We start from the raw sequence: 23900 nt of genomic DNA on the forward strand, positions 1-23900 counted from the left end.
CTGACATGGGAGGGTCAGTGCACATATGGTCAAAGTTGAATGTTGCACCAAGACTGTAAAGGTTGCACTGGGAAAGAGACGAAGAGGCTCAGTCTTCATTTCCATACAAAAAGAAAAATGGGTTTTTACTGTGAGAGGAAGCAGCAGTTAGTTGGGATAACTAACTATTAATAGTTATTAACCATAACTATGACTTGGCCTTCCCAGGCCATCCTTGGCCTCTCCCTTGCTCTGGGAGATGACATTCTCCTTTACCTGTCTTGCCTCTTCTTTCCCTCTCTTGCCTCTTCCAGGTCTCCTCCTTGATTGCACAATGATAATTTTCCAGATGCAGAGGTTTGATGTGTTGAGTTAAAACCCAAATCTGGAAACTGGGAGAAATTGGAGAGACTACAGTTGAATTCTCCACAGCATTTGTTGAAAGTGAATAGGCAAAATCCACTTGTCTCATTGGTACTGAGTGATCAGCCCTGCTATGAGTTTAAAGGGAAGATCTTTCCCAGAAACAGCAGGATGATGATTCTTTAGTGTGATACTGTAATTTGTTAAAAATGAAACATTAAAGTCATGTAGGGATTGAGAAAATCTACAAAATCAGCAATGTTTTGCAATGGAGTGAAGAGTCACATTAGAGCTGAGGAGGCTTGTTTGCTCATGCCAACTTTTTCTTGAACTATTTTCAGTTCTCATAAGGTTGTAACCACAAAAAAAGATATTTTAGCCTATCAAATCCATTTACTGAGATATGACATGTGGAATAGTATTGCTTATAGACAAAATTTAGTGGGACAAGTTCAAAACCTGCTCTGAAGCACATGTGTAAATCTGCCCAGGTAAATTCCCCTTCTCCCAAATCTAGCAGGAAAAGGACCACAGGTAACATCTTTTAGAAAGACAGCAGGCAGATGTGGAGCCCTATCTTTAACTTCTCGAATATAAGGAGAACTCTATAATTAAGAGGCTGTTTGGGCAGCAATTCCTGCTGCTCATCACTGCTCTGTGAGGGATCTGGTCTGTCCCAGCGAGGTGCTATGCACAGGTTGGACCCCAGAGCTCTTGGTGCTCTGGGCACCAATGTTTGCAATGTGTTGCTTTATTCCAGTTGTTCTCTTGTGCTCATTTACAAAGGATGCACGCTGTGGACACTGGCAAGGTGTACACATGGAAAGAAAGTCACTAAGATGATGATGATGATGATTATTATTATTATTATTACCTATTATAATAATATAAGGTAAACTAATAGCATAGATGAAGGTTCTAGCTTTGTACTGTTGAAGGTTCTAGTTCTACAAACCTTCTACTGTTGAGGGTTTGTACACTGTGTTCAGCTTTTACTTCTATTAGTAGTTTTAGAGGAAAAAAACACCCCAAGTTTGCAGTGTAGGGCTGAGGTAATTTCCCCAGTAATTCACACTTTTGTTAGGTAATTTGTGCGCCAGGAATGGGAAGGCAGAGAGGCTGTGAGAAGCAGGAGTAGTGGGCAGAGTGAACAAATTCAGGGGTGAATGTGTTAAATGTTTTCATCAGAGACACACACACAAAAAAAAGGCGGATTGTGGATCTGCAAGAAAGTTTATAAAAAAGTGTAGGAAAAACAGAACACAGTTCGCTTTTTAGCGAAATTAAAATGTGGGCACAGCCCACTGCCGCGGGACCTCCCTCGCAGCCCGCGATAAATCCACTTCCCCCGAGCGGGGCAGGCGCCTCCTCGCCGGGACCGAGCCCCGCGGCTGCTCTGGGGCGGGACAGCCATGTCCACGGGCAAGATCTGCTGCCTGGTGCTGCTGGCCCTGGCCGTGCTGGCGGGGGCCGTGACGCTCGTGGTCATCCTGAGCCAGCCCCGGTGCGCTGCCCAGCAGTACCTGCACGGCGCCGTGGCTGCCGACACCGAGACATGCTCCCTCATGGGCCGGTAGGTGCACGGAGCTCGGTGTGGGGCTCCCTCATGGGCCGGTAGGTGCACGGAGCTCGGAGCTCGGTATGGGGCTCCCTCATGGGCCGGTAGGTGCACGGAGCTCGGTGTGGGGCTCCCTCATGGGCCGGTAGGTGCACGGAGCTCCGAGGCGGGGGCTCCCTCATGGGCCGGTAGGTGCACGGAGCTCCGAGGCGGGGGCTCCCTCATGGGCCGGTAGGTGCACGGAGCTCCGAGGCGGGGGCTCCCTCATGGGCCGGTAGGTGCACGGAGCTCGGTGTGGGGCTCCCTCATGGGCCGGTAGGTGCACGGAGCTCGGAGCTCGGTATGGGGCTCCCTCATGGGCCGGTAGGTGCACGGAGCTCGGTGTGGGGCTCCCTCATGGGCCGGTAGGTGCACGGAGCTCCGAGGCGGGGGCTCCCTCATGGGCCGGTAGGTGCGCGGAGCTCCGAGGCGGGGGGCTCCCTCATGGGCCGGTAGGTGCGCGGAGCTCCGAGGCGGGGGGCTCCCTCATGGGCCGGTAGGTGCGCGGAGCTCCGAGGCGGGGGGCTCCCTCATGGGCCGGTAGGTGCGCGGAGCTCCGAGGCGGGCGCTCACGGACGGAACCCGCACTCAGCCAGGTCCCGCTCCGGTGCCGCTCCAGCCGGGGGAGCAGACGGCGCCTCTGCCTCCGCGGATGATGTTTACTGTCATTGCAGTGTTCCAAAAATCTGCAAACCCTTGGCCTTTTTGAAGGTATAAATATTTGTAGTATGCAAGTATAATGCTGGTTTTAAGTGGGGAACGGAGAGACTTACTTTTCGTGGCGTGGTAGATCTGTCGGATAAGGGACTTAAAGGAGCTTGCAGAGAGCTGCAGCCAGGCTTCAACAGAGACGAGGAAGGGAAGGCAAGGACAAAAGGCATCCCTTCATTCTGGGGGTCTGTTTCTGGACTGAAGCCTGCAGCAAGTGTGTCTGCTATGAAGAAAAAAGCAAAGAGCAGATTTAGATTTAGCAGATTTTCCACAGTCAAGACAGTAGAAGTATAAAAGACATATTTACACCACTTGGAAAGAAAGATGTAAGCTAAAAAAGTTCTCAAGATGTCCATGTTGTACACCTTCAGTTTGTGTAAAACTTGTCTCTCAAGCATTTTGACTTCCATGTGATTATTTTACTATTGTTTCAATTATTAAATATCCATGAAAGCAGAAGGATGGAAGTTTACATGTGATGCTGGATGCTCCATGATGGATGCTGTGTGCTTTGCCTCATGGCTGGGGGACTGAAATGAGACATGGTGCCATAATATCACACTTTGCCATGTCTCACCTTTGATTCTGGCAATGATGTACAGCATTTGTGAGCAGCTGGAGAAAATATACAGTGGCTGCACATCTGTCAAGCAGTGAGATGGGGTTTTTATGTGAAGCCACATGTTCTTCAGAAAGCAGAAGTACTTTTAAAATCACTATTAATGGAAAAAGAGGAAAAGACATAATTGGATTGCCCAAAGAATCTGCTGGGGAAAACCATTGCATTTGTTTTTGCAGCTATTGTAAACTTTAACTTGATGTAGTTTGTAATCAGCTGGAAGATGTTGAAGTGAGAGGCACGGAAATCTGCGGCCGGTGAACAGCTGAGCAGCTTTGTCTCGTTGGCTGCTGCTGCTGGGCTCTCCCTGGCTTCCTTCCCTTCTCTCAGCAAGGAGCTCCCCAGGCTTCCCCAGCCTCCACCACAGCTGCAGCTCCAGCCTTGCTGACAGCTCTGGGCTGTCCCTCCACTCCGATGGACCGACTTGAATTTCCTGCAAACAGTCTGCCAATGATCCCCACAAAATCCTGCCCTTGCTCCACCTTCCCAGCTCATTTTCCCTTCCTTTTGCATCTGCACATCAGGTCCTGCTCTCTCCTCCTGCCCTGCCAAGCCTCTGGGGTGTTCCCAGCCACGGCTGCTCTCCTCCTGTGCCTGGGCTCTGCCCTGCCCACCCTGTGCCTGGTCAGCCCAATTCCCCTGCTGCTGCATGAGTGCTGCTGCTCTTCCTGGTATCCTTTGCCTCCAGCCATTCTTGGAAATCTTTGTGCTCATTTCATGCTGTCCTTAGACTCAGAATGAGACAAACTCCTGTGTTCTCCCAGCTTCTTCTGTGCATGTCCTTGTAAAAAATCATTATAAAATTAAAATTGTTCATAAAAATGTTCCTCTGCAAGAGAGCTTGGGACCGGAAGATTTATATTATATTTGCCATTTTCCTTGTAGTCATATTTCTTTCTCCATCCCACTGGCCCATAGTGGTGGCTTCGTTTTTCTCTCTAGGAAGCTCATTGTGTGCTCTGCACTGCTCTGCATGTCATCCTGTTCATTTTCTCCCAGACATTTCTGTGCTGTTACACCTGTATGTCACTTTCTAAGCTGTCAGCTCTTAGCACATGATGCTCTTTAGTGCTCTCAGCACTATATTAGTTCTCAGAGCAAACTGCCCGGTGAGGAAATGATGTTCTTTCACTGGTGAGGATCCCTCAGATGGCAGTGGCACTGTGAGGATCCCTCAGCACAGGGGCTCTGGCAGGGCTCAGCCTCTCAGAGCCATCAGCTCTGCTCTGTGACCTCCTGTGTGACTCTGCAGGGTGACTCAGGCTCCCTGATGGGAGCACCATGAGATGGTAAGCACACAGCTGCTTCCTGCCTCATCTTTGCTGAATAAGATTTTAGGAATTTTGTCACAGCAAGAGCAATAAAATCCAATTTCTGAGAGCAGTCCTGGCCATTAGGCCCTGCTGTCCCCACCTGTGAACTGGCAGTTCATGTGACACTTCAGCAACAAGGTGAGAGCAGGGCAAAGCCAACAAAGCCAAGCAGCCCTAGATGCCAGTCCCCAGATACCCTACAGGGCTGGTTTGTCCCTGCTCTTCCTCACTGACCTTGCAGTCCCTCTCTCCTGCTGTGACCCCACAGCCTCCCCTTTCATCCTGCAAATCCCCCAAAGCTCACAGGAATCCGTGTGGGGGATGCTCACAGAGCTGGTCTGGTGCCTAAAGCCTTGGAATCTAAAAGCAGCCCCTAATCTCTGACTTACTCACAGATTTTTTTCTTTAATTAAAAAATCTCGTTTATTTTCAAGATAAACTCAAACAACACGCTGTGTGAGTTGTCAGGAATGAGATGACATGATACTCTGTTGGTTTAAGATTCTTCCATTTGGGAGTCTTTGTGTGTTCCTAATAGAATTGTCAGTTGAACTCACTGAGAATAACTGAACTAAATCTCTTGCTCGAGGAGGAATCTTGTATTTCAATGAGTGGGGTAGTGGGCTGGGGAAAACTCCTCAGGGCTCATGTGTTTTCCAGCTCTGGAGATTGTGTTCAGGCACTCTGGATTTCTGAAATCTTTATGGAACTCTTTGGGTCCCTGCAGAAAGTGAGCAGTCTCAGTGAGCCTTCATCCTGTCACCATCCCTGTTGGCAGCTCCTGAGCTAAACTTTCCCTCAGCCATCAGTGCCCAGCTCTCAGTGCTCAGCAAGGTTGGGTTTCTTGCTCTGTTTGTTCTGCTGGAAATTGGGGGCTGAAATCAGCCTTGTACAGCTGCCTGGTCCAGAGACTAAAACCCTGCCCTGGGAGAAAACTTGTCCCTGAATGAAGTGAAATGCTTTGCTGAAGAGGCATGGGAGGCCAAAAGGAGAACCAGAGCAGTTTTTACCCAAGGATGTGGATTTGGTACCACAGCCCACCTCACTAATTTCTCCTCATGTCAAGAGCCCTGAGGAGACAGTAAGAGGAACTCAAACCTCACCTCCAGCTCTCAACTCTTGTTCCCTCCTGGAAGAGGCTCTTTTCATCAAGCATGCAAAAAAATCTCTACGTTCCCTACCAGTGTGTGCTGTTTGAGCTCTGCCATCCAGTGCTCTGCATTCCTTTGTTTCCCAAATTAGCAGAAGCAAGAGCCAGCATAAGGTCAGGGACACATTTAGGAAAAATGTTCATTCCCAGTGATGGGATTCACTGCAGAAGGAGAGCTGACCTGGCCTGGCCCAGCAGCCATCTCTGATCCCACTCCTCCAGTGTAGCCTCACACAAACCCTGGGAACCAGCCTTTGAAATCAGCACCCCGGGGGGGACAGGGTGTGGGGAGGCTGAGAATGGTGAGACTTGCACAGTCAGAAAACGTCTGCAGCCCTGAGAAACTCAGCTCTAACCAGAGAATCTGATGCAAAAAAATCCTTTTCAGTGATGGCCCAGCAGATTTCTGAAGAATGTTTACATCCCAAAGGATTTGGTTTCCCTTCTTGTGCATTTTAAATTTGGTAACTGGCGCTTTTTCACAGAAGCAGTTATTGCTTTTGCTCTTCATAAATCCTATGGAGGCAGCTCCTGTGTAATGGGTGGTGTCCCAGTCCCCAGCCTTCTTTAGCAGAAAAAACGCCATCATTTAATTAATTATTAAATTTAATACATTAGCATTTCCAGTGTGTTTAAAGGGGCTTCAGGGCTCCCTCTAGCCTAGGGCAGAGCAGAGGTCTGGTCTGCAGTCCAGCACAGCCCATCTTTGCTGTGAGCAAAGTGCCACCATTCACCCTTTCCAGGGAAGGTGAGTCCCTGTTTGCTGCTACTGGAATGGGATTTGGTTGTTAACACCCTCTTCTGCTCCTTCTCATAAGGAAACTCCATTAATGACTAAACCCCAACGCTAATTGTCAGGAAGGATATGGGACAAAACATTGTTTATCAGATCTTGCCAGCTGCAGCACTCTGGGGTATCTCTAGGGAGACCCGGTGAGGTGCCACAACTTGATGAAGGGCTTTGCATCATAACTGAGCTCGTTGCAGCAGAGATCCATCTGAAGGGAGCCAAGTAATGGGACATAAATCCAGATGTGGTTTTGCTATATGTAATGCCCCTAAATTCCCCAGGGCAGGAATGGACTGGAAATGAGTGAGCCATGCACAGAGAGGCACATGTAACATGCCAAGAGCCAGCTCTGTATTTTCTGTTGAATTTCAGTCTCTGGAGAGGCTGGGGGGAAAGGCATCAAGGCTGGAGGCCAGTGTGAATGTGCTGTGAATTTGGGTGAGAATGGTGCTTTTCAGGCTTTGGGAATGTCCCTGATGTTCCATGTTAAGGTCTTAATACATTGCACTGAAATGTGCACTATACCATCTCCAAGCTTCTTTTCAAAGTTGTTTTTCCCTACCAGATCCATGCCTTTCCCTCTCAGAACCATGCATTTCCCAGCCAGAACTATGCATTTGCCTGTCAGATCCATGCCTTTCCCTGTCACCAGGCTTTGTACATGTGTTCCCTCACAGCCCACTCTCCAGGGGCTCTGGGGAACACTGTCTCGGCTCAGTGCAGCAGTCCTTCTTCCCTCTTTTTCCTTAAATTTTCTAATTTTTTCCGTCTTTCTAACACTTCTGGCTCTTCTGCAGAGGTGACTGAGTTTTTTAGGAAGCCCTTGTCTCAGCAATTGTTGAAGACTGCAATGCAAGATGTTTTCCATTCCCATCTGTATGGCAGATTATCTTTGTCAAGTGGGCAGTTTGCCTTATCTCTCTCTTTGAGTGACCACATTCACACCTCCCTGGGAGGGGACATTGCTGATAACAGCTATTGAATGTCACTGCATGGCTGATAAGAACTACAGCATCCCATTGGGAGATGTGAGCCCAGGGGGAGGAGCCAAGCATTCCTACCCAGATATAATCCAGAGGTTCTGAGACACCAGCACGGCTTCTGCACTGGATTCCCCAGAGGAACAGCAGCTGCCTCTTCTCCCACTGGATCTTCAGAGGAAGAATCCATCCTTCTCTACAGGATCCCTGCTCCAGCAGAACCACCCCTGACACTGCAGGAGGGCTGAGCCACAATTCCAATGGCACTGCCACCAACACCCTGACCCACAGGGTGTCAGGTTGGGCTCTGACTCTGTTGTTCTAGTGTTGTTCTAGTGTTGTTCTAGTGCACTGCATTGTTTATTTTATCCTTTGATTTTTTTCCCTTTCCCTATTAAAGAACTGTTATTTCCTGCTCCCATATTTTTGCCTGAGTGCCCCCATAATTTAAAATTTATAGCAATTCAGAGGGGTGGGGAGGATTTACATTCTCCATTTCAGGGGAGGCTTCTGCCTTCCTTAGCAGACTCCTGTCTTTCCAAACCAAGACAGCCATTAACAGCTTGGGTTCAGAAAAGCACCTCCCAGGGACATTGGTGTGGTGAGTCCATCCCCTGCTGCAAGGGCTGGATGGGTGACCCTGAGCCTCAGTCTCCATGGTCAGATGGTTTTTTTACAGCCATGTAAACTCCCATCCTTCTGCTTTCATGGACATAGGCATTTAATCATTGAAAGAACAGTAAAATAATCACATGAGAGTCAAAATATTTGAGAGACAGGTTTTACACAAACTGAAGGTGTACAACCTGAACATCCTGAGAACTTTTTTAACCTACATCTTTCTTTCCAAGTGGTGTAAATATATCTTTTATACTTATACTGTCTTGACTGAATTTCAATTAAATCTGCTCTTTGCTTTTTTACAGCCAGGGAGCTCCCAGGAGGCCAAAAGCCGTGCAGAAACAGACAGCCTGATATTCCCTACTATTTCTTTTCTTCCCACTCGTCCACATGTCATTTCCTTGCAGGCAGTGGTTCTGAGGCACTTGGGGAAACAAAGGAAAGCCACATCAGCCTGCCTGCTGGCAGCATCCTGTTCCTGAGCCAGCAGGTCCCAGCTATTCCGTGGATGGAAAATAAACACCAGCCTCTGTGTGTGCTCTGTGTTCCCATGCAAACCCTGGGATCAGCTGCACTGCAGCCACTGAACTGCTCCAGTCTCCCCTCTGGCTTTGCCTTATCTGAGCAATGACCCAATGAGGCAGTCAGGAGCCTTCCTAGCAAACCCCAGTGCTGGCTGTGCAGGAAATGCCACCCCATTTCCACTGCAAGGAAATGATGGCTTTCAGATGTTCTTGAGGGAAGCATTTGTTGAGACAGTTTCTCTAACAGAACTTCATTGCTGTCAGCAGCAAGAGGCTGCCTTAATGTGTGCCTTGGTAGAAGCAGTTGAGGGTTTGTTTCCTGTTTGGTTTGGTTGTTGTATTTTTTGTTTTTTGGTTGGTTTTTTGGGGATTTTTGCCCTTTTTTTTTTGTTTCTTTGTTGGTTTTATCTTTGGAAATAGAGGGAGCAGGCTGGGCCATTTTTGTGCTAATAAGCCCAGAAGTCACATTGTGGGAACAATGAAAAGCTAATTGACAGGAGTCTTCTCAGGAGTTTGCTTCACATGGCCCCAGTGTTCCCACTTCAGTGCTCCTGTCCAGTTGACCAGCATGTGCCTTTATTAGGAATGGCATTTGGGAAGCTAGAGATCAGTTGGTTGGTTCCTAGTACATGGGAAGCCCACTTCTGTGCTCAGAGCATCCTTCTCCATGTCCTGCTGTCCCTTTCAGCCCACAACATTTGTGAGCAGCTGCAGTTCTCTCTCTCCCATAACTCTTTCCCCAGAGCAAGTCCAGCCTGCCAGAAAGTCTGGCCCTGGCTGCTCTTTCCTCCTGTAGACCCTCCTTTCTTTCCCTCTAATTGTTCTTTTGATCCAGCGGAGGAAGGTGCCCCTCACACCCCACACTGCATTTCTCCAGCTGCTCTCCTCAGCTTGCAGGGGTCCCAAGGAGGCATTTCCATGTGGTTCCTCCATCCTGACATTCCTGGGTTTTAACAGTGTCTTTTTTCTTCCCTTCCCACCACAGGGACATCCTGAAAAGTGGAGGCTCAGCTGTGGATGCTGCCATTGCAGCCTTGATCTGCACTTCAGTGATGAACCCCCAGAGCTCAGGCCTGGGTGGTGGGGTCGTTTTTACCATCTATAATGCCAGCACAGGTATGGCCTCTCCATGGTGCCCTGTCCCTCTGCAGATACACAAATCAGAATCCTGCCTGCTCTCTCAGAGCAATATTTTGAATATAAAAGCTACATCACAAAGCAAACTTGTGCTCTTCATCCAAAGCATCCAGCACAGGGAGCTCTGATTGTCATTTCACAGCAAGAAATGTGTGTGTGGAGGAAAGAGCTTTGATAGAAAATGAGCTGAGTTTGCCCCTCCTTGCCCCTCCAAGGCAATCCCAAAGTCACACAATCCCTGCAGGCAGGTGTGAGTGGCTGAGAGAAGCAGGCAGGCAGGGGTTTGTGCTGGCAGTGTTGGGCTGGCAGTGCCAGCTGAGCCCCTGGGATGGCACCTGAGGGGTTTGTGCTGCCCCAGCAGCTCTGGCAGTGCCTGCTGGCCCTGGGGCTGTCTCACCAGAGCTGCTGTGACTCCCCATGCAGTGCTCACACCTCCTGTCCCAGGAGATGCATCTCCACTTCAGAAATCTAAACCTGGCAATGTTCCGTGTCTGCTGGGGAGCCTTTCTGTGCTTGGCCTAAACTCCACTGTTGTTTTGTTGCTTTTATGTCTTCAACGTGGGAGTTTTTAAGTCTTGGCTTCCAAAAACCCCCAGAGCTTATATATCTAATAGTAATATCAACAATAAGCACTGTAACAATATAATAATTTTAAAATCCCTGCCAAGTAGTTTCATCGAGTCACAAATCTGGCATTGTTTGGGTGTATCTTATGCAAGAGCCTAATTTGGCAGACCATCTATGTTTTTTTTCTTTTTCCTTTTTGGCAGACCACCTATATTTTTCTCCTTTTTTCCTTTTGGCAGAGCCATGGAACTTTGTTTCCTGACAACAATCCTCCTGTGCTACCTGAGTTATGCTGCTGCACAGAGCTGAGGCTCTGGGTGCACCAGGGAGCACTGTGGGCTCCTGCAGCACAGCTGGCTCTGGGACTGTGACAGGGACAAATACAAGGCAGAGAAGGAGTAAAGTGATAGGCTAGACCTGAAAGATGAGTGCATGCAAGTGGGGGTTTGGGTTTGTTTTTGTCCTTTCAAGCTCCCTGATACATAGAGGGCTTCAAAATATGATGGGCTTGCCTCATCATCATTTGGTAAATGGCCCTCCCAGGAGCATGAGGCTGACATTATGCCTCTGACATGTCCTATCTGTAGAAGAAGTGCAGGAGGCAGCATATCCCAGCCCATATCCCAGCCATGATCCCTGGGAGGAGCCTTCACTGCCTGGAGACAAGCCCTGGCCTTATCCCTGTACTTTCAGTACCTTTGGTGGGCACTGCTTGGTTTGCTCTGAATAAAAGCACAGGAGTGAAGGACAAGTTGTGCTGACAGCTGACTCTGCAGGTGCACTTGGCACACCTGGCAAAAGGCTCCAGAGCAACTCTGGACCAGCAGCACATGCAGTGATGATTGAATGGTGATGCTCACCTGCTGCAGGAGGACAACATGATGTATTTCCTTCTCCTTTCCAGGAACAGTGGAGGTGATCAACGCCCGTGAGACAGCCCCACGAGTGTTTCCTCTCAACCTCCTGTCTGGCTGTGGTGTTGGCTTCCCCATTGGTAAGGACACAGCTCCTGTGTGCACAGAGCTCAGGGTGGGGAGGTGAGCACCCCACTGGCTTGATCTGCAGTTCTGTCTAGTTTAACACCCTCTACCTGGACTGCTTTTTGCAAAAGTAACAAAAAAGATTAGGGCCATAAACACAAAAAAATTCCTGGCAACCTGACCAGCCAGGCAATGGGGAGCCAGCATGAGGAGAAATCACAAGGTAACTTCCCTCTCTAGGAAGTCTGCAGTTCAAGACTGGATTTCCCAAGGCTCTCATTCCCCAGAAGTTCTTACAGAGAAAAATAAGTTCAATAGCTTTTGGGAAAAAAAGGAATCAATCTTGTGTGCTTGCCATGTCCACAGATGGGGGAAGCATGCTGGCACAAAGGGGTTGGGTTGCTGGGCTCAGGCACTCTTGCTTTAGCAGCACATCTTGGATCTTTCCACATTTCTTGCTGTGTTCATTCTCCTTCCTTGGAATGTTATCTTTTGGGGTGTATCCTAGATTCTGGAGATGTTCTTAGCCTTGGAAGAGCCCCTGAAAAGGAATCAGGAGCAGCTCTGGTTGGAAGGGACAGCTGGAGTTCTGCTCAGAGCAGGGTGATGTCAGGTGTTGCTCAGGCTGCCCAGGGTCAAAGAAGGAGCATGTCAGACATGTGACAGCTTGTCTTGTCTCATTTTTAAATTTCCCCAGGGGATGTAGAATTTCACTGCTTCCCTTGTTCTGATGTTTGCCCAGGCCCCACCCCAATGGAGTGCCATTTCTCCAGTGCCCAGCTGTCACCTCCCTTGCTGCAGCCCCTTCCTGTTGCCTGTTATGTTTTCAGCACACCTCAGGCCTGGCTCCAGCCTCTCCACACCCCTGCTGCTCAGGAACAGGGAGATACATGAACAGGAAAAGGCAATGAACAAACCCAGCCTGCTTTATTGGAAAAAAAAGCTCCCAAAATTACCAGTTAGATTGTGCCTGGGCCAGTCTGACCCTCGCTGCTGGGCCAAAGGCAGCAACTGCGGTGTATCACCCCAGAGATACCTTGGCTTGCTGGTGGTTGCAGCTGGGCACTGAACAAGTCCAGGCTTGTTAGGAACCCTGTTTACCTCAGGAGGAATGGCTTCAGGTGATGGTGAAGAGAAAAAGGAGAGGATTCTGCTGGAGGGTTTAATGTCCAGAGGTTTATTCCATGGTTACAGAGGTCTGAACGTGAGCAACTGCTCCAACAGAATCCGGCCGCATGCTCTGATCACCTTTTTAAGCTCAGGGACAGGGGGAGGGGAGGGACAGGTGAGCACCAACCAGGTGAGAGGGGCAGGGTCTCAGGGGAAGATGACACCCAGACAGGCCAATGACCCCTGGGCATAGGGGCATCCTTTGAACTTGACCAACCACACGACGCCTTGCTGGAATGTTCAGCCTGATTGACAGGACTCACTCAGCATGGGGGCAAGGGGGAAGGCAGAGAGGTACAGGCACACCTGGGGGAATGACCTGGAAGGCCAAAATGGGACATTACAGCACACCACAACACTGCTTTTGCCTCTACCAGCTCAGACTTGGACTGGAGAGCTTTCAGAGAGGTGGGACCCCCAAACCAGGGTTGTGTGGGTGCTGTATGAGTGTGACAGTGCTGCTGTGCTCCCCAGGCCCCCGCTGGATTGGTGTCCCTGGAGAGCTCCGGGGCTATGAGGAAGCCCACAAGCGCCACGGCCGCCTGCCATGGAAAGCCCTGTTTGAGCCAACCATCAAGCTGCTTTCAGAGCCACTGGTCATTTCTCCAGTTCTGGAAAAAATTCTCCGTCACCCAGCCTTCTCTGGACCAGGGAAAAGCCTGTGGTAAGAGCCATGGATGGCACTGCAGGGTGAGGGCCACTGTTCCCTCAGCTTCAGATAATTTCTCTGACATTGGAAAGTCCACAGCATGCATAACCCAGATCAGCTCCTGGGAGGAAAAAAATGTCATTGGCTTGGGCAAGAACAAGCTCATGCTGTAAAAGTGATGTGTTGGGATCTCTAGCTGGTCAGAGTGATTCCGAGAAAAGTTCCAAAGTCTCTTTTCCCAGCCCGGTGCTTGAAGAAGGAGTCAGGGCTCTTCATTTCTCGGTCTCAAGGTTGTTCATTGTTTCTTATCTATAGAAAATATTCTCCTGCCCTGCCAAGGTCCGTCCAGCAGGACAGTTCCAGGCACTCTGCCTGCCCCAGGGCTGTGTTATGTCTTTATACTAAAAACTACATGTACAATGTTCACAATTACTTCCCAATACCTATCACCTATGTTAGACAGTGAGCTTCTACTCTAAACCAATCTATGAGTGCCAACATCACAGCAGAAGATGGAGGCCAAGAAGAAGAAGGAGAAAGGCTGGACACACCCAGTTCCCTCCATCTTGCCCCCATACCAAAAACCCTAAAATCTACATCTCCACGTTGTGATAACTTCACTATTATTCTACTTAAACTGTCATGGCTTGCAGATCTTCATCTAAGGTTGGTAATTTGCTCCACGGGTCATAATCAAACCCACAGGTGTTTTGGGCTCTGTGCCAGGGCTTCTGAGCCCCCTGGCAGGGGTCCTGGACAGCCAGAGGGATGTCCTGGGTGCTGACAGTGATGGATGTTCTTGTTGAACAGCCCGCTGCTGTGTGCTGGTGGCAGATTCCTGAGTCTCGGCGACTCGTTCCGGTGGCCAGCGCTGCAGCGAACGCTGCGAGCCGTGGCGGAACAGGGAGCTGCTGCGTTCTATGAGGGAGACATCGGGAGGGCCCTGGTGGAGGACATCAGCAAGGCTGGTGAGTAACAGCTACAGGGAGTCCTGATACACATAAAAACTGGCCTTTCTCCCAGCCATTGGGTCACAGTGAGCCTGCACCAGGGGAAAGCCGACCCGTGCCATTTGTTTGTCACTTGGGGTGGTGCCTGACATGGGAAGAGGCCACCTTTCCCTAATTCCTGTAACTTAGGCCCAGAAGCAGGGCTGAGACCACCCCCTGTCTGGCCTTTGCCCACTGTGTTTGCCCCTCTGACTCCTTTAGGCTTTGTGACATGCATGGCAGCACATGAGGATGTGTGAGGGCAGTGCTGTGCTGGGTGGGAGGAATTTGAGCTCCTCACAAGCTTTACCAAGGCTCTGCTGCAGGCAGATCTGAGTTGCTGTGCTAATGGCAGCTCCTGGGTCTCTCCCTGTTGAAGGGTCCAGTCTCTCACTGGAGGATCTTCGGGCATACAGAGCACAGGTGTCCTCAGCTCTGAACATCACCCTGAACAACCACACCAAAGTGTTTGCTCCAGGACCACCCATGGGAGGTGCAGTGCTCATGTTCATCCTCAAGGTATTGGAAGGTAAATTCCTAATGGAAAGGGGTCAGCAAGGGGTTTTCAGAGAGTGTTGCTCCAGAGTGATAAAATGCAATGGGCAGAAATGGAGGTTTTGAGCCAGAATGGGGCCCAAAGCAGCAGTGTGATCATGCTATGCAGCAGGAGGATGAACTGGTTCACTTGTACAGTGGGTCAGCATCACCACAGCTGCTGCAGAGGCCAAAGGATGCAAGGCTTTCCCAAAGCTTCAAAACAAATTGAAGTCACAGTAGAAATTGGTACTTGGTTGTTTCTGCATCTACATCCTGCTAAAGCAGAGGGGAAACTTGATAAGAACTGGGATGGGAAGAGGAGGCTCCTTTCAACCTTTGTTTTTTTTACACTTCTTGAAAAAACAATGCCTCTGGTCCATTAACAAAATTATTCCATCCTGCTCCACAGAGTATAAATTCCATAAAGCATCACTGGCAACACCTGAGGAGAAGGTAGAAACCTATCACTACATTGCAGAGGCCCTGAAGTTTGGCAACATGCTGAGACCCCACATGAGTGACCCAGCCTTCTCTGAAGCCCAGGTGAGCTCCATGGTGTGTGGGTACAGTGCTACAGCACTGAGCAATGCTCTGACATGCTCCTTTGTTGGGGAAGATGAAACAGGAAAGCCTTATCAATATGATTGTCTGGCAAAAGATTTTGAGAATATGGAAACTATAAGCGAGATTGAAATGAAAGCAAGCTTTGAGATCCCTCAGTTTCTGAACAACTGGAAAACAATGGCATGGCCAGCTGAAGGTAATCCCCTTTTGATGGAACAACACCCTCTGCTTGCAGACAGGCCCAAGGGTCAGAGCAGACCCTGCAGCTTGGCAGAAGGGCCCAAAGAGGAGTTTTTAGGGTTTAAAATGTAACACAGTATGGTAATGTAATGATTCTTACAGGCTGTATGGAAATACTACAGGATTTGTATCTTGTACTAGATTGGTTAGTGAGAATCAGAATATTCAACACAGAAGAAGATTTATTGTATTGTAACGAGAACTTAGCCCTCTTACCCCTTTTATTCTCTTACCCTTTTACTCTCTCACCCTCTCATCCTCTCTGCCCCTCTCTTCTCTCAGCCCTGCCCCAGCTGTGTTTGGCAGCTCCCAGCAGGGCCCTGCACCCGGGCCCTCTGCAATGAACCCCAAGTTCCTGACCTGGCTCAGAGATCTCTCGTGTCTGTCCATCCTGACCATCCCACCCCCTGACACTCCTACACTCCTTCTGTGCAGCCTGGAAGGAAAGAAAATCCTTAGAGCTGCTGCTGAAGAGCAATGCGGCTGATTTTGCCAAGGCAGGGCAGGATCAGGATCAGGACCAGGCTGTTACTCTGCAGCTTCAGCTGCAGGCAGGCACTCACTTGCCTGACAAGGGCTGTGCGCAGGTTGAGGTGCCCTGGTGCTGAGCTTGGTCCATTTTCTGGGATGAGAGTGGCCTGGGACTGAATGCTGCCACCCCAAGCTCTGACTTGGGGCTCAGTTGCTGAGCCCAAAGACAGGCCTGTGCTTTGGTGCCCAGCTCAGTGTCCTTGCTGTGCTGGCAGGTGCCTGTGGAGACCCTGCTGTCTGAGCAGTTTGCTGAGTCTGCCAGGCAGAGGATAGATGCTCGTGGTGACCACCAGCTGAGCCACTACAGCCTGCTGGAGCCCCTCCTCGGGGAGCAGCACAGGAGCCAGGGCACGAGCCACATCTCCGTGCTGGCTGCAGACGGCAGCGCCGTGTCGGCCACCAGCACCATCAACTACCCGTGAGTAACCGGGCTGGGGACGCTCACACGGGCTGGGCACCTGGGAGGGCTGGCTGGCAAAGCAAAACCTCTGGGCTTCACTGGTTTAGGCAGCTTCTGAGCTGGGGGTGTTTTGTGAAGAGGGCCAAAAACTCCACAACTTTGTGGAAGTTGTGAAGCCGGTATGTTTATTACAGCGCTGGATGCACGTGGAGATGACTCTCCTTGAAAGACATGTGTACTTCTGGGAACTTCAGGTCCCTTTTTATCCCCCTCTGTAGCAGACTCCATAGAGCTTACTAGAGCTCCATAGAGGATTGAGACTTAACAGTAGGAGCTGCTGAGTCATGATGAGACAGCAGAATAAGCTCCTGTCTCTGACCCCCCGCCCCATAGCTCATCTCTGTAACCCCATAGGCCACTTTTCCCCTAACCCATACTATTGGACAAGTTTGGATCTCCCTACACCCTATAAAATGTTTTAGCCCATTTGACAGAAGAAGAGCTGTTGCTGGACCCTTCACAGACTCCCCAATAATCCATCGCTGTGGAACACCAGGACCTCTCCTCCTCTCTCTCATCTGCTGCAGCCTCAGCCAAGGGCTCCCTACCTAGCAAGCAAAGAACTGAATTCCTGGGAGGGCTGAGAATCACTAAAGAGCTGAAATCAATGAGTTTGCTAAGGGTAACCACAGCTGTGAGCTGACTGGGTACTCGGGCACTCTGTCTCCCAGAGGGACTGAGTTATCCAGACTATCATGCATCGATCGAGGTCTTATCACCCTTCTCAAATAAATATGCATACAGTTTCACAGTAGGTTCATACATATTCATTTTTACGAATTTCCCGTCACATTTGCTGCTAGTTCTTCTTTATCAGAGAGAATTCCTAGGTCAGGTGGAGCTGCGCTCACAGCAGCCTCCCTGTCTCTCTCTATCACCCTCTGTCTCCCCCCCATATCTCTGTCCTTCACTGAATCAGTTTCCCTGAGCCTAGGCTTTGCACTCAGGCTACATAGCTATGTTTTCTAACCACAGACTCAAAGATGTGTATTTCACCTAAATCAAAATGGATTTCTATTCTGGAGAATTTCTACTCTGTCTCAGGAGTGCCTTTTTCATGTGACAGCCAAGATCCATGAGCATCAGCTCCAAGGGCTGCCATAATTCAGGAGGATGCAAGAAATTGCTGAGGCTCTTGCTGAATTTCTGTGGCACCAGTAACAGGAAACTCATCTCTGTCACCAGCAGCAGCACAAATTCCTTTTGGACACCCTCTCTGGGACACTTGCAGGCTGGGAGGAGACACAAGTTACTCACAGGATGCCATGTGCAGTAAATGTCATTCACAACAGGAGAGCCCTGGGCACTAAAAGGCTTCATCTTTCCTCCCTGCAGGTTTGGCTCCCTTGTGTATTCCGACCAAACTGGGATCATTTTAAATAATGAACTTGCTGACTTCTGCATAGCAAACAGAAGCATTAAACCAGGTGAGCATCCTCATCCTCAGAATAAAGCACAGGGCCAGGGGATGGACACACAGGCTGTGTGCGAGTGGGCAGGTGTCACAGACATGTTTTATAAAATGTCCTTTCCTTAGGATTTTTCCTCCTGAGAAGCTGAGAGGCCTCAGGAACAAAATGCAAACATTGATTATCTGCTGCTGTGGAATGCAACAGGTGCATCTGTGATTGGTCCACGTGGTTATTTCTAATTAATGGCCAATCACAGTCCAGCTGTCTTGGACTGTCTGAGAGTCACAAGATTATATTATCATTTCCATTTTCTTTCCTTTGCTTTCAAGCCTCCTGATGAAATCCTTTCTTCTATTCTTTTAGTATAGTTTTAATATATAATTTTAATATAATATATATCATAAAATAATAAATCTAGCCTTCTGAAACATGGAGTCAGATCCTCATCTCTTCCCTCATCCTGGGACCCCGTGAGCACCACCACAGGCAGGAACAACCTGTAAACTTACACTTGTAAGTTTACACTCTTTCCTTTCCTACATCTGGATGAGAGCAAGTTTATTTCAGACTAAAAGAGGATAAAGCCCTGTAGTGAGTCTGTGTCTACTCAAATATCTCCTTGTATGGAAATACAGGAGTTTTGGCTTCTAGCCAGAGAAATCAGAGGTTAAAAAAAAAAAAAAAAAGCTGAAGCTGATCACTGGCTGAAGGGAAGGGAAGAAGTGGAGAAACTACTGCTAAAAGAAGCCTGGTGATATTTTAGGCTCATGTCTGATTCTGAGTACAGAGCTGTGCAGGCTTGCACTGAGCTCTGTGTGCTCTGTTGGTGCAGACATGGCTCTGTGCCATCAGCTGTCCCTGCTGGGAGAGGACACCAGTGCTGCTGGGGCAGGATTTCTGCTGAGGGCTCCTCATCTGGTTGGATGAGCTGCAGCAGGTCCTGAATACTTGTAGGATGCCCTGTCCTGCATCAAGAGAAGCTTGTTTAGCTTGTGCCAAAAGGTCCCATTTTCTTGGCAGATGGGCTTTCAGTACAAGGAAAATTTTCTGGAAATCTTGAGCATCTTGAGGAAGGAGCAGCTTTTTTTGTATGGGAGACAAAATAAAGGCAAGGTAGAAGAACCTGTGCTCCTTGTGCTCCTCCTACCCTGTTCAGAGCCACATGGAAAGAATAATATCTCTGCTTCTGCTCTAGGAGAGAAGCCTCCCTCAGCAATGGTGCCTTCCATCCTCCTCTCCAAGTCAGGGGACATGCTGGTGATTGGAGGAGCTGGGGGGAGCTGGATTATCAGTGCCACCACCATGGTAAGTGAAACCCACAGCAAGCTGCCAGGTTTTCCAGCCCTCCCAGATTTCTAACCATGGCCAGTCCCTACTCACCTCTCCTTGCATCTTGACTCCTCGGTGCTTTTGTTAATTTGCAATTTAGAAGTCACTAAAAGTTGAGACTGTAGGCCAGGGAAAGCATTCTGGGAAGTATTACATGCTCATCCTGTTCTTTTACTTCCCCAAAAGTCACCACAAAAGGAGGACACCAGGCTGGCAGGACTGTGGGTCTGCCTCAGTGCAGCCTGGCTCGGACAGGCCAGGTTCCATGTCCAGCTGGGCAGTGTGGGATTTGTTTTATTTTATTGCAGGCAATTATAAACAAGCTGTGGTTTGGTTATGACTTGGAACACGCCATTTCAGCTCCTGTCATGCACACCCAGAGGGACAGTGTCCTGTTTGAGGACTCTTTCAGCCAGGTGAGTGGCCTTGGTGGGGAGCAGATTGCTTTGTAACTCTCCTGGGTAATCTTTATCTTGCCTCTGGCTCACCTCCTTCTTGTTTAAACCTCAATTCCTCAGCCAGGCCCCACACACACATCCTCCTGTTTCACACCTGGCAGTGTTGAGATCCCAGGCCCCTGCCCCACTCACTCCATTTCCTCTTCTCTCCCCCCACAGGAGGTTAAGACTGGCCTGCTGGGAAGAGGGCATAAAGAGAAGGAAGATAAACTTGCAATGAATGTTGTACAGGGAATTTCCAAGGAAGGAAAGTGCATCTCTGCTTACTCTGATAAAAGGAAGCTGGGGAAGTCGGCTGGGTATTAGTGTGAAATGGCATCACCATCCACAAAGCCACAGGAGATCCAGAACATGCTTTGCTTGGATTTGCCCATAATTTCCATCAGAATGTCTCCTGGAGCATGGGCACAGCCTGGGATTGCCTGCAGGTCACCCCAGGCAATACAAGGAGAGGTCAGCCAGCCTTGTTTAGAGCTACACCTTTCATTATGTGATGCACAGAGAACACATTTCTTGAGCACATCAGTTACTCAGAAGGAGAGAATACAAAGTGTGAAAGGAAAACTGGTCCAAACCCCACTGAGATCACTGTGAAATGGCCCAGCTGCATCTTCCATTCCTGATGGAATCTCAGTTTCTTTCAGGCTGTTCCACAATAAGCCTATTGCTGGGGCTCAGCAATGTGAAATACAGAAGTATTTTAGCCATGAAATAGGAGCATCTGTAGGGTCAAGATTTTAAAATCTGAAGCATTCAGGCTTAGAGCACGGATTTGGAGAGGGAAGAGAACAAAATTCCACGCTCTCCCTCTGTTTTCCCATCCAAAGAAGCCCAGCTTTCCCCAAGTGCCAGATGAAATCACACCATGGCACAAGTGCTGCCCTGCCTGCTGCTCTCTGCCCTGGGGTGCAAAGCTCCCCCAAGCACAAGCTCAGGGGAACTGCACCAACACCTCCTCCAGCCTGCACACTCTGAGACAGCCTCCCGTGGGGGCATGTGTGATTTCCCTGCTCCTGGGACCAACAGCTTCAGCTGAGCTCCCTGGAGGTGCCTCACCCTGTGGTGAGATGGGTCTGTGCCAGCTCCCCCTCCTCAACACCGGTACCTCAGCTTAGGGAAGGCAGGTCAGGAGGGCAGTGGAAATGCTGCTTTTGGAAGCTTTAGAACTTCCTCCAAATTGCAAAGTGTACATGATCAGGAGATGTTATTTGCAGCCCTGGGCCCAGCCTGGCCCTGAGCTCAGCCTTCTCACCAGGAGTGCTGAGAAGTGATGCAGCATTATCAGGCATTAGCAGAATTCTCCCATATCCCCCATGCTCCAAATCCCTGTTTACTACAGCCTGTTGTCTTTAGTCTTCCCTTCAGACCACACAGAGGGCATTGTAGGACTCTAAGAACTATCATAGAAAAGGAAAACTTTTGGAGAAGAGAAGACCTGAACACAGAAGGTCCTGGATTTTGCACCTGGATGCAAAAGGTCTTTTGCAGTTAATCCATAGCCTTGCCCTGCTCAAAATTGCCAAGAGAATCAAACATTCGTGAAAATAAAGCCTAAAACTCAGAAAACCCCCAAAGTTCTTCAAATATACAAGGTCAAATTCCCAGAATCCTCCAAAATTCGATTTTCTGAAAGCTCCTGAGCCTGATTGCCCTATGGGCACAGTGCTGTGAAACTGTGAAACCAGAGCCAGGCACCAGCAGAGCCTCCCCCTCACACACAGAGCCCATGGGACTCCCTGGTCTCCAACAAATAGAATCCCTCTGTAAACATAAAACAAGCACACACCATTAAAAAGCACAAATTAAAACAAGGCCAGCCAGATTTTACGCCAGTGTTTTTACCCTCAAAGCCTGTCCAATAAAGCCATCCATTTACTGAAATCCCAGCCTTCACTTGCATTTTAGTGATGGTGGGAGTGAGGCTGCCCAGAGCCAGACGTGTGTTTTCCTTTACAAGTTGTACCCCAAGGACTGCAGCACTGCCCTGCTGCAGCAGGGGATGATTGATGAGTTACCAGGTCCTGACCACAAGCTGGAAATCGAGTTACTCGTGGATGGAGCCAGCTCCATGCACTGCCCTGCTCCCTCCTTGGCCAAGTGGAATTCATCTTAAATCCCCCAGCTCAGGAAGGGCTGCTGGAGGGTTTCTCCATTAGAGAATGGTTTCTCCATCAGAGCTGCTCACTCATTGTGGAAGTGGCCTGGCAGCCTGAGAGGCAGCATCACAGTGCTGGTGAATGGGAAAGGAAACAGCCCCAAATGCTGAGGGGCAGTTTTTATGTTCACTTTGGCTATGACCAGCAAAGAAACCAAATCTATCTAATGTGGTGAAGTTTTCTGCCTTGATGAACGCCCCTGTCCCAGCTGGCAGCTCCGGGGTGCACGGTGGTGGTGTCAGGAATAGCAGCTGACAGGGGAGGCCCTGACAGGGCCAGACAAGTCTGCAGCAGCCCCAGACACAGCCCAGAAGGATGCTGGCTCTGGCAAGATCCGGGGTTATTTCCAGCTAACCCCACTGAGCTGGGAGTTTACAGGCAGCAGCTGAGAGTGGCACTGCTGGAGACAGGGACAGCACCCCCAGCTTGCCTGCTGGGCCACCTCCAGCACCCTCTGGTCCCTCTCCATCATGTTTCACTGCAGAAAACCCAAGTCACCAAGTAACAAAGTCTTCCTTTACCTTTGCTTCTGACACAGCTTAGGGTGAAGCACCCTGCAGCACTCGAGCCTGTCACCTTTCCAGTGCAGCAATGTCACAGCTTCTTCCCACCACAAAGACATGGAAATATTATCTTTAGTCCAGCACTCACTCACTGCAGTTTAACTGCTTTGCTATTAACTTTGCAAGTGAGCCACTGAGGCAGTTTAAAAACCCCTGACAGATGTAATTTGCAAGGCAGAAGGGAATGGGAGTGCAGATGTCTCAGCACAGCAGAGACTTCCAGAATACCTGGTGAAGCTGAGACTGTACCTGCTCTGGCACCTCTGCTCTTACCCTGCCACCTCCTCACTGCTGCTGAAATCTGTGTGGATCAAGAGCCTCTCAGTTTGGTCTCTCCACATTCCTGCTCCTCCCAACAAAAGAGCATTATTTTTGTACTGAAAGCAATATACATGGACTTTTAAAGCATCTTTGTACAGAGGCTGCTCTATTTTCTAATGAAGTCTTTGAGTTATATTTTAATAAAATGTTTTTAAACCTGTTTGGGATTTTCTCCTCTAAACCTGTTGCCTACCCCATCACACAAGCACAGGAGGACTCCATGCAGGTGTTTCTCCAGTTGTTCACTCTGGAGCCTCAGATGATGCTGGAGAAGCTGAGGAATGGTGCAGCTTGTGCCACTTGTCTCTCACAGCTGAGTTTTGTTCCCTTGCAGAGGCTGGATGGGTGCCAAAAGAAACTTGTACTAATGTCAGACTGAAGAACAGGGGCAAGAGGTGAACCCTCCAGCTCATGATCTGAATTGCCTTTTAATGGCACAGCTTCCTTTCACATCAGCTGGAATCAGCCATGAATGTGTCCTGTTGCAGGCAGCCCTCACCAACACCCTGTGTGCCCCCAGGAGCAGAGCCAGCATTCAAGAGGTGGGGCATGGAATGATGAGGGACCTCAGGGACCCTCTTGTTCTGCCCCTGTCATGGGCAGGCATGTCACTCACCAAACCCAGTTGCTCCAAGTGCCATCCAACCTGTCCTTGAGCGTTTCCAGGCAGGCACAGCCAGGGTTTCTCTGGATAAACCTCTGCCAGGGCCTCACTGCTGTCATAATCAAGAATATAATCTTAATATGTACCCTAAATGTACTCTCTTTCAGTTTAAAGGCATTCCCTCTTGTCCTAGCCTGAAGATTTTCCCTGCATCCCATAAGCTGAGCAGCTTGGAGGTGCAGTTGGAGTTTTACAGCAGGAACCACTGCCTGGCATCTGGCTGCTGATGCACAGGGTGAGTAGTGGGATGTGGTCTCCAAGCAGGTGGCAGAAGTGCCTGCTCTGTGTACAGATATGTCCAAATGAGATGCAGATAGCTACAGCTTGCACAAGTATCCACAGCTTTTTAAAAACATAGGGAGTGAGTGAAAGCTGTGGCTCAGTTAAACAAATCCTTCCTCTGCAGCTGTAGCCCAGTTTAATAATTCCTTCTTCTTCCTTCCTTTGCTTTTCCTACTGCTAAAAAACCAAACAAAGCAACTCCTGCAGAGTCAAGAATTCAAATGCATTTTGTAAGAACAGTTGT

General features: G+C 49.3%; 1 protein-coding gene across 2 annotated transcripts; it reads left to right on the plus strand.

Annotated features, from left to right (window-relative positions):
* Window positions 1-1716: 1716 nt before the first annotated feature.
* Window positions 1717-22870, plus strand: GGT5 (gamma-glutamyltransferase 5). Of its 2 annotated transcripts, none has more exons than XM_063172963.1 (12): window positions 1717-1915; window positions 9633-9763; window positions 11256-11345; window positions 12976-13165; window positions 13961-14118; window positions 14519-14668; window positions 15086-15219; window positions 16227-16429; window positions 17807-17898; window positions 19079-19188; window positions 19521-19628; window positions 19830-22870. In XM_063172963.1, the coding sequence occupies exons 1-12, from the start codon at window positions 1755-1757 to the stop codon at window positions 19974-19976; spliced, it is 1674 nt and encodes a 557-aa protein (XP_063029033.1). In that variant the 5' UTR covers window positions 1717-1754; the 3' UTR covers window positions 19977-22870. The 2 variants fall into 2 exon arrangements, with proteins under 2 accessions (XP_063029033.1, XP_063029034.1); XM_063172964.1 differs by lacking the exon at window positions 1717-1915 and adding an exon at window positions 2470-2479.
* The last annotated feature ends 1030 nt before the right edge of the window (window positions 22871-23900 follow it).

The sequence above is a fragment of the Melospiza melodia genome, chromosome 20 (assembly GCF_035770615.1).
Source record: "Melospiza melodia melodia isolate bMelMel2 chromosome 20, bMelMel2.pri, whole genome shotgun sequence".
Taxonomy (NCBI): domain Eukaryota; kingdom Metazoa; phylum Chordata; class Aves; order Passeriformes; family Passerellidae; genus Melospiza; species Melospiza melodia.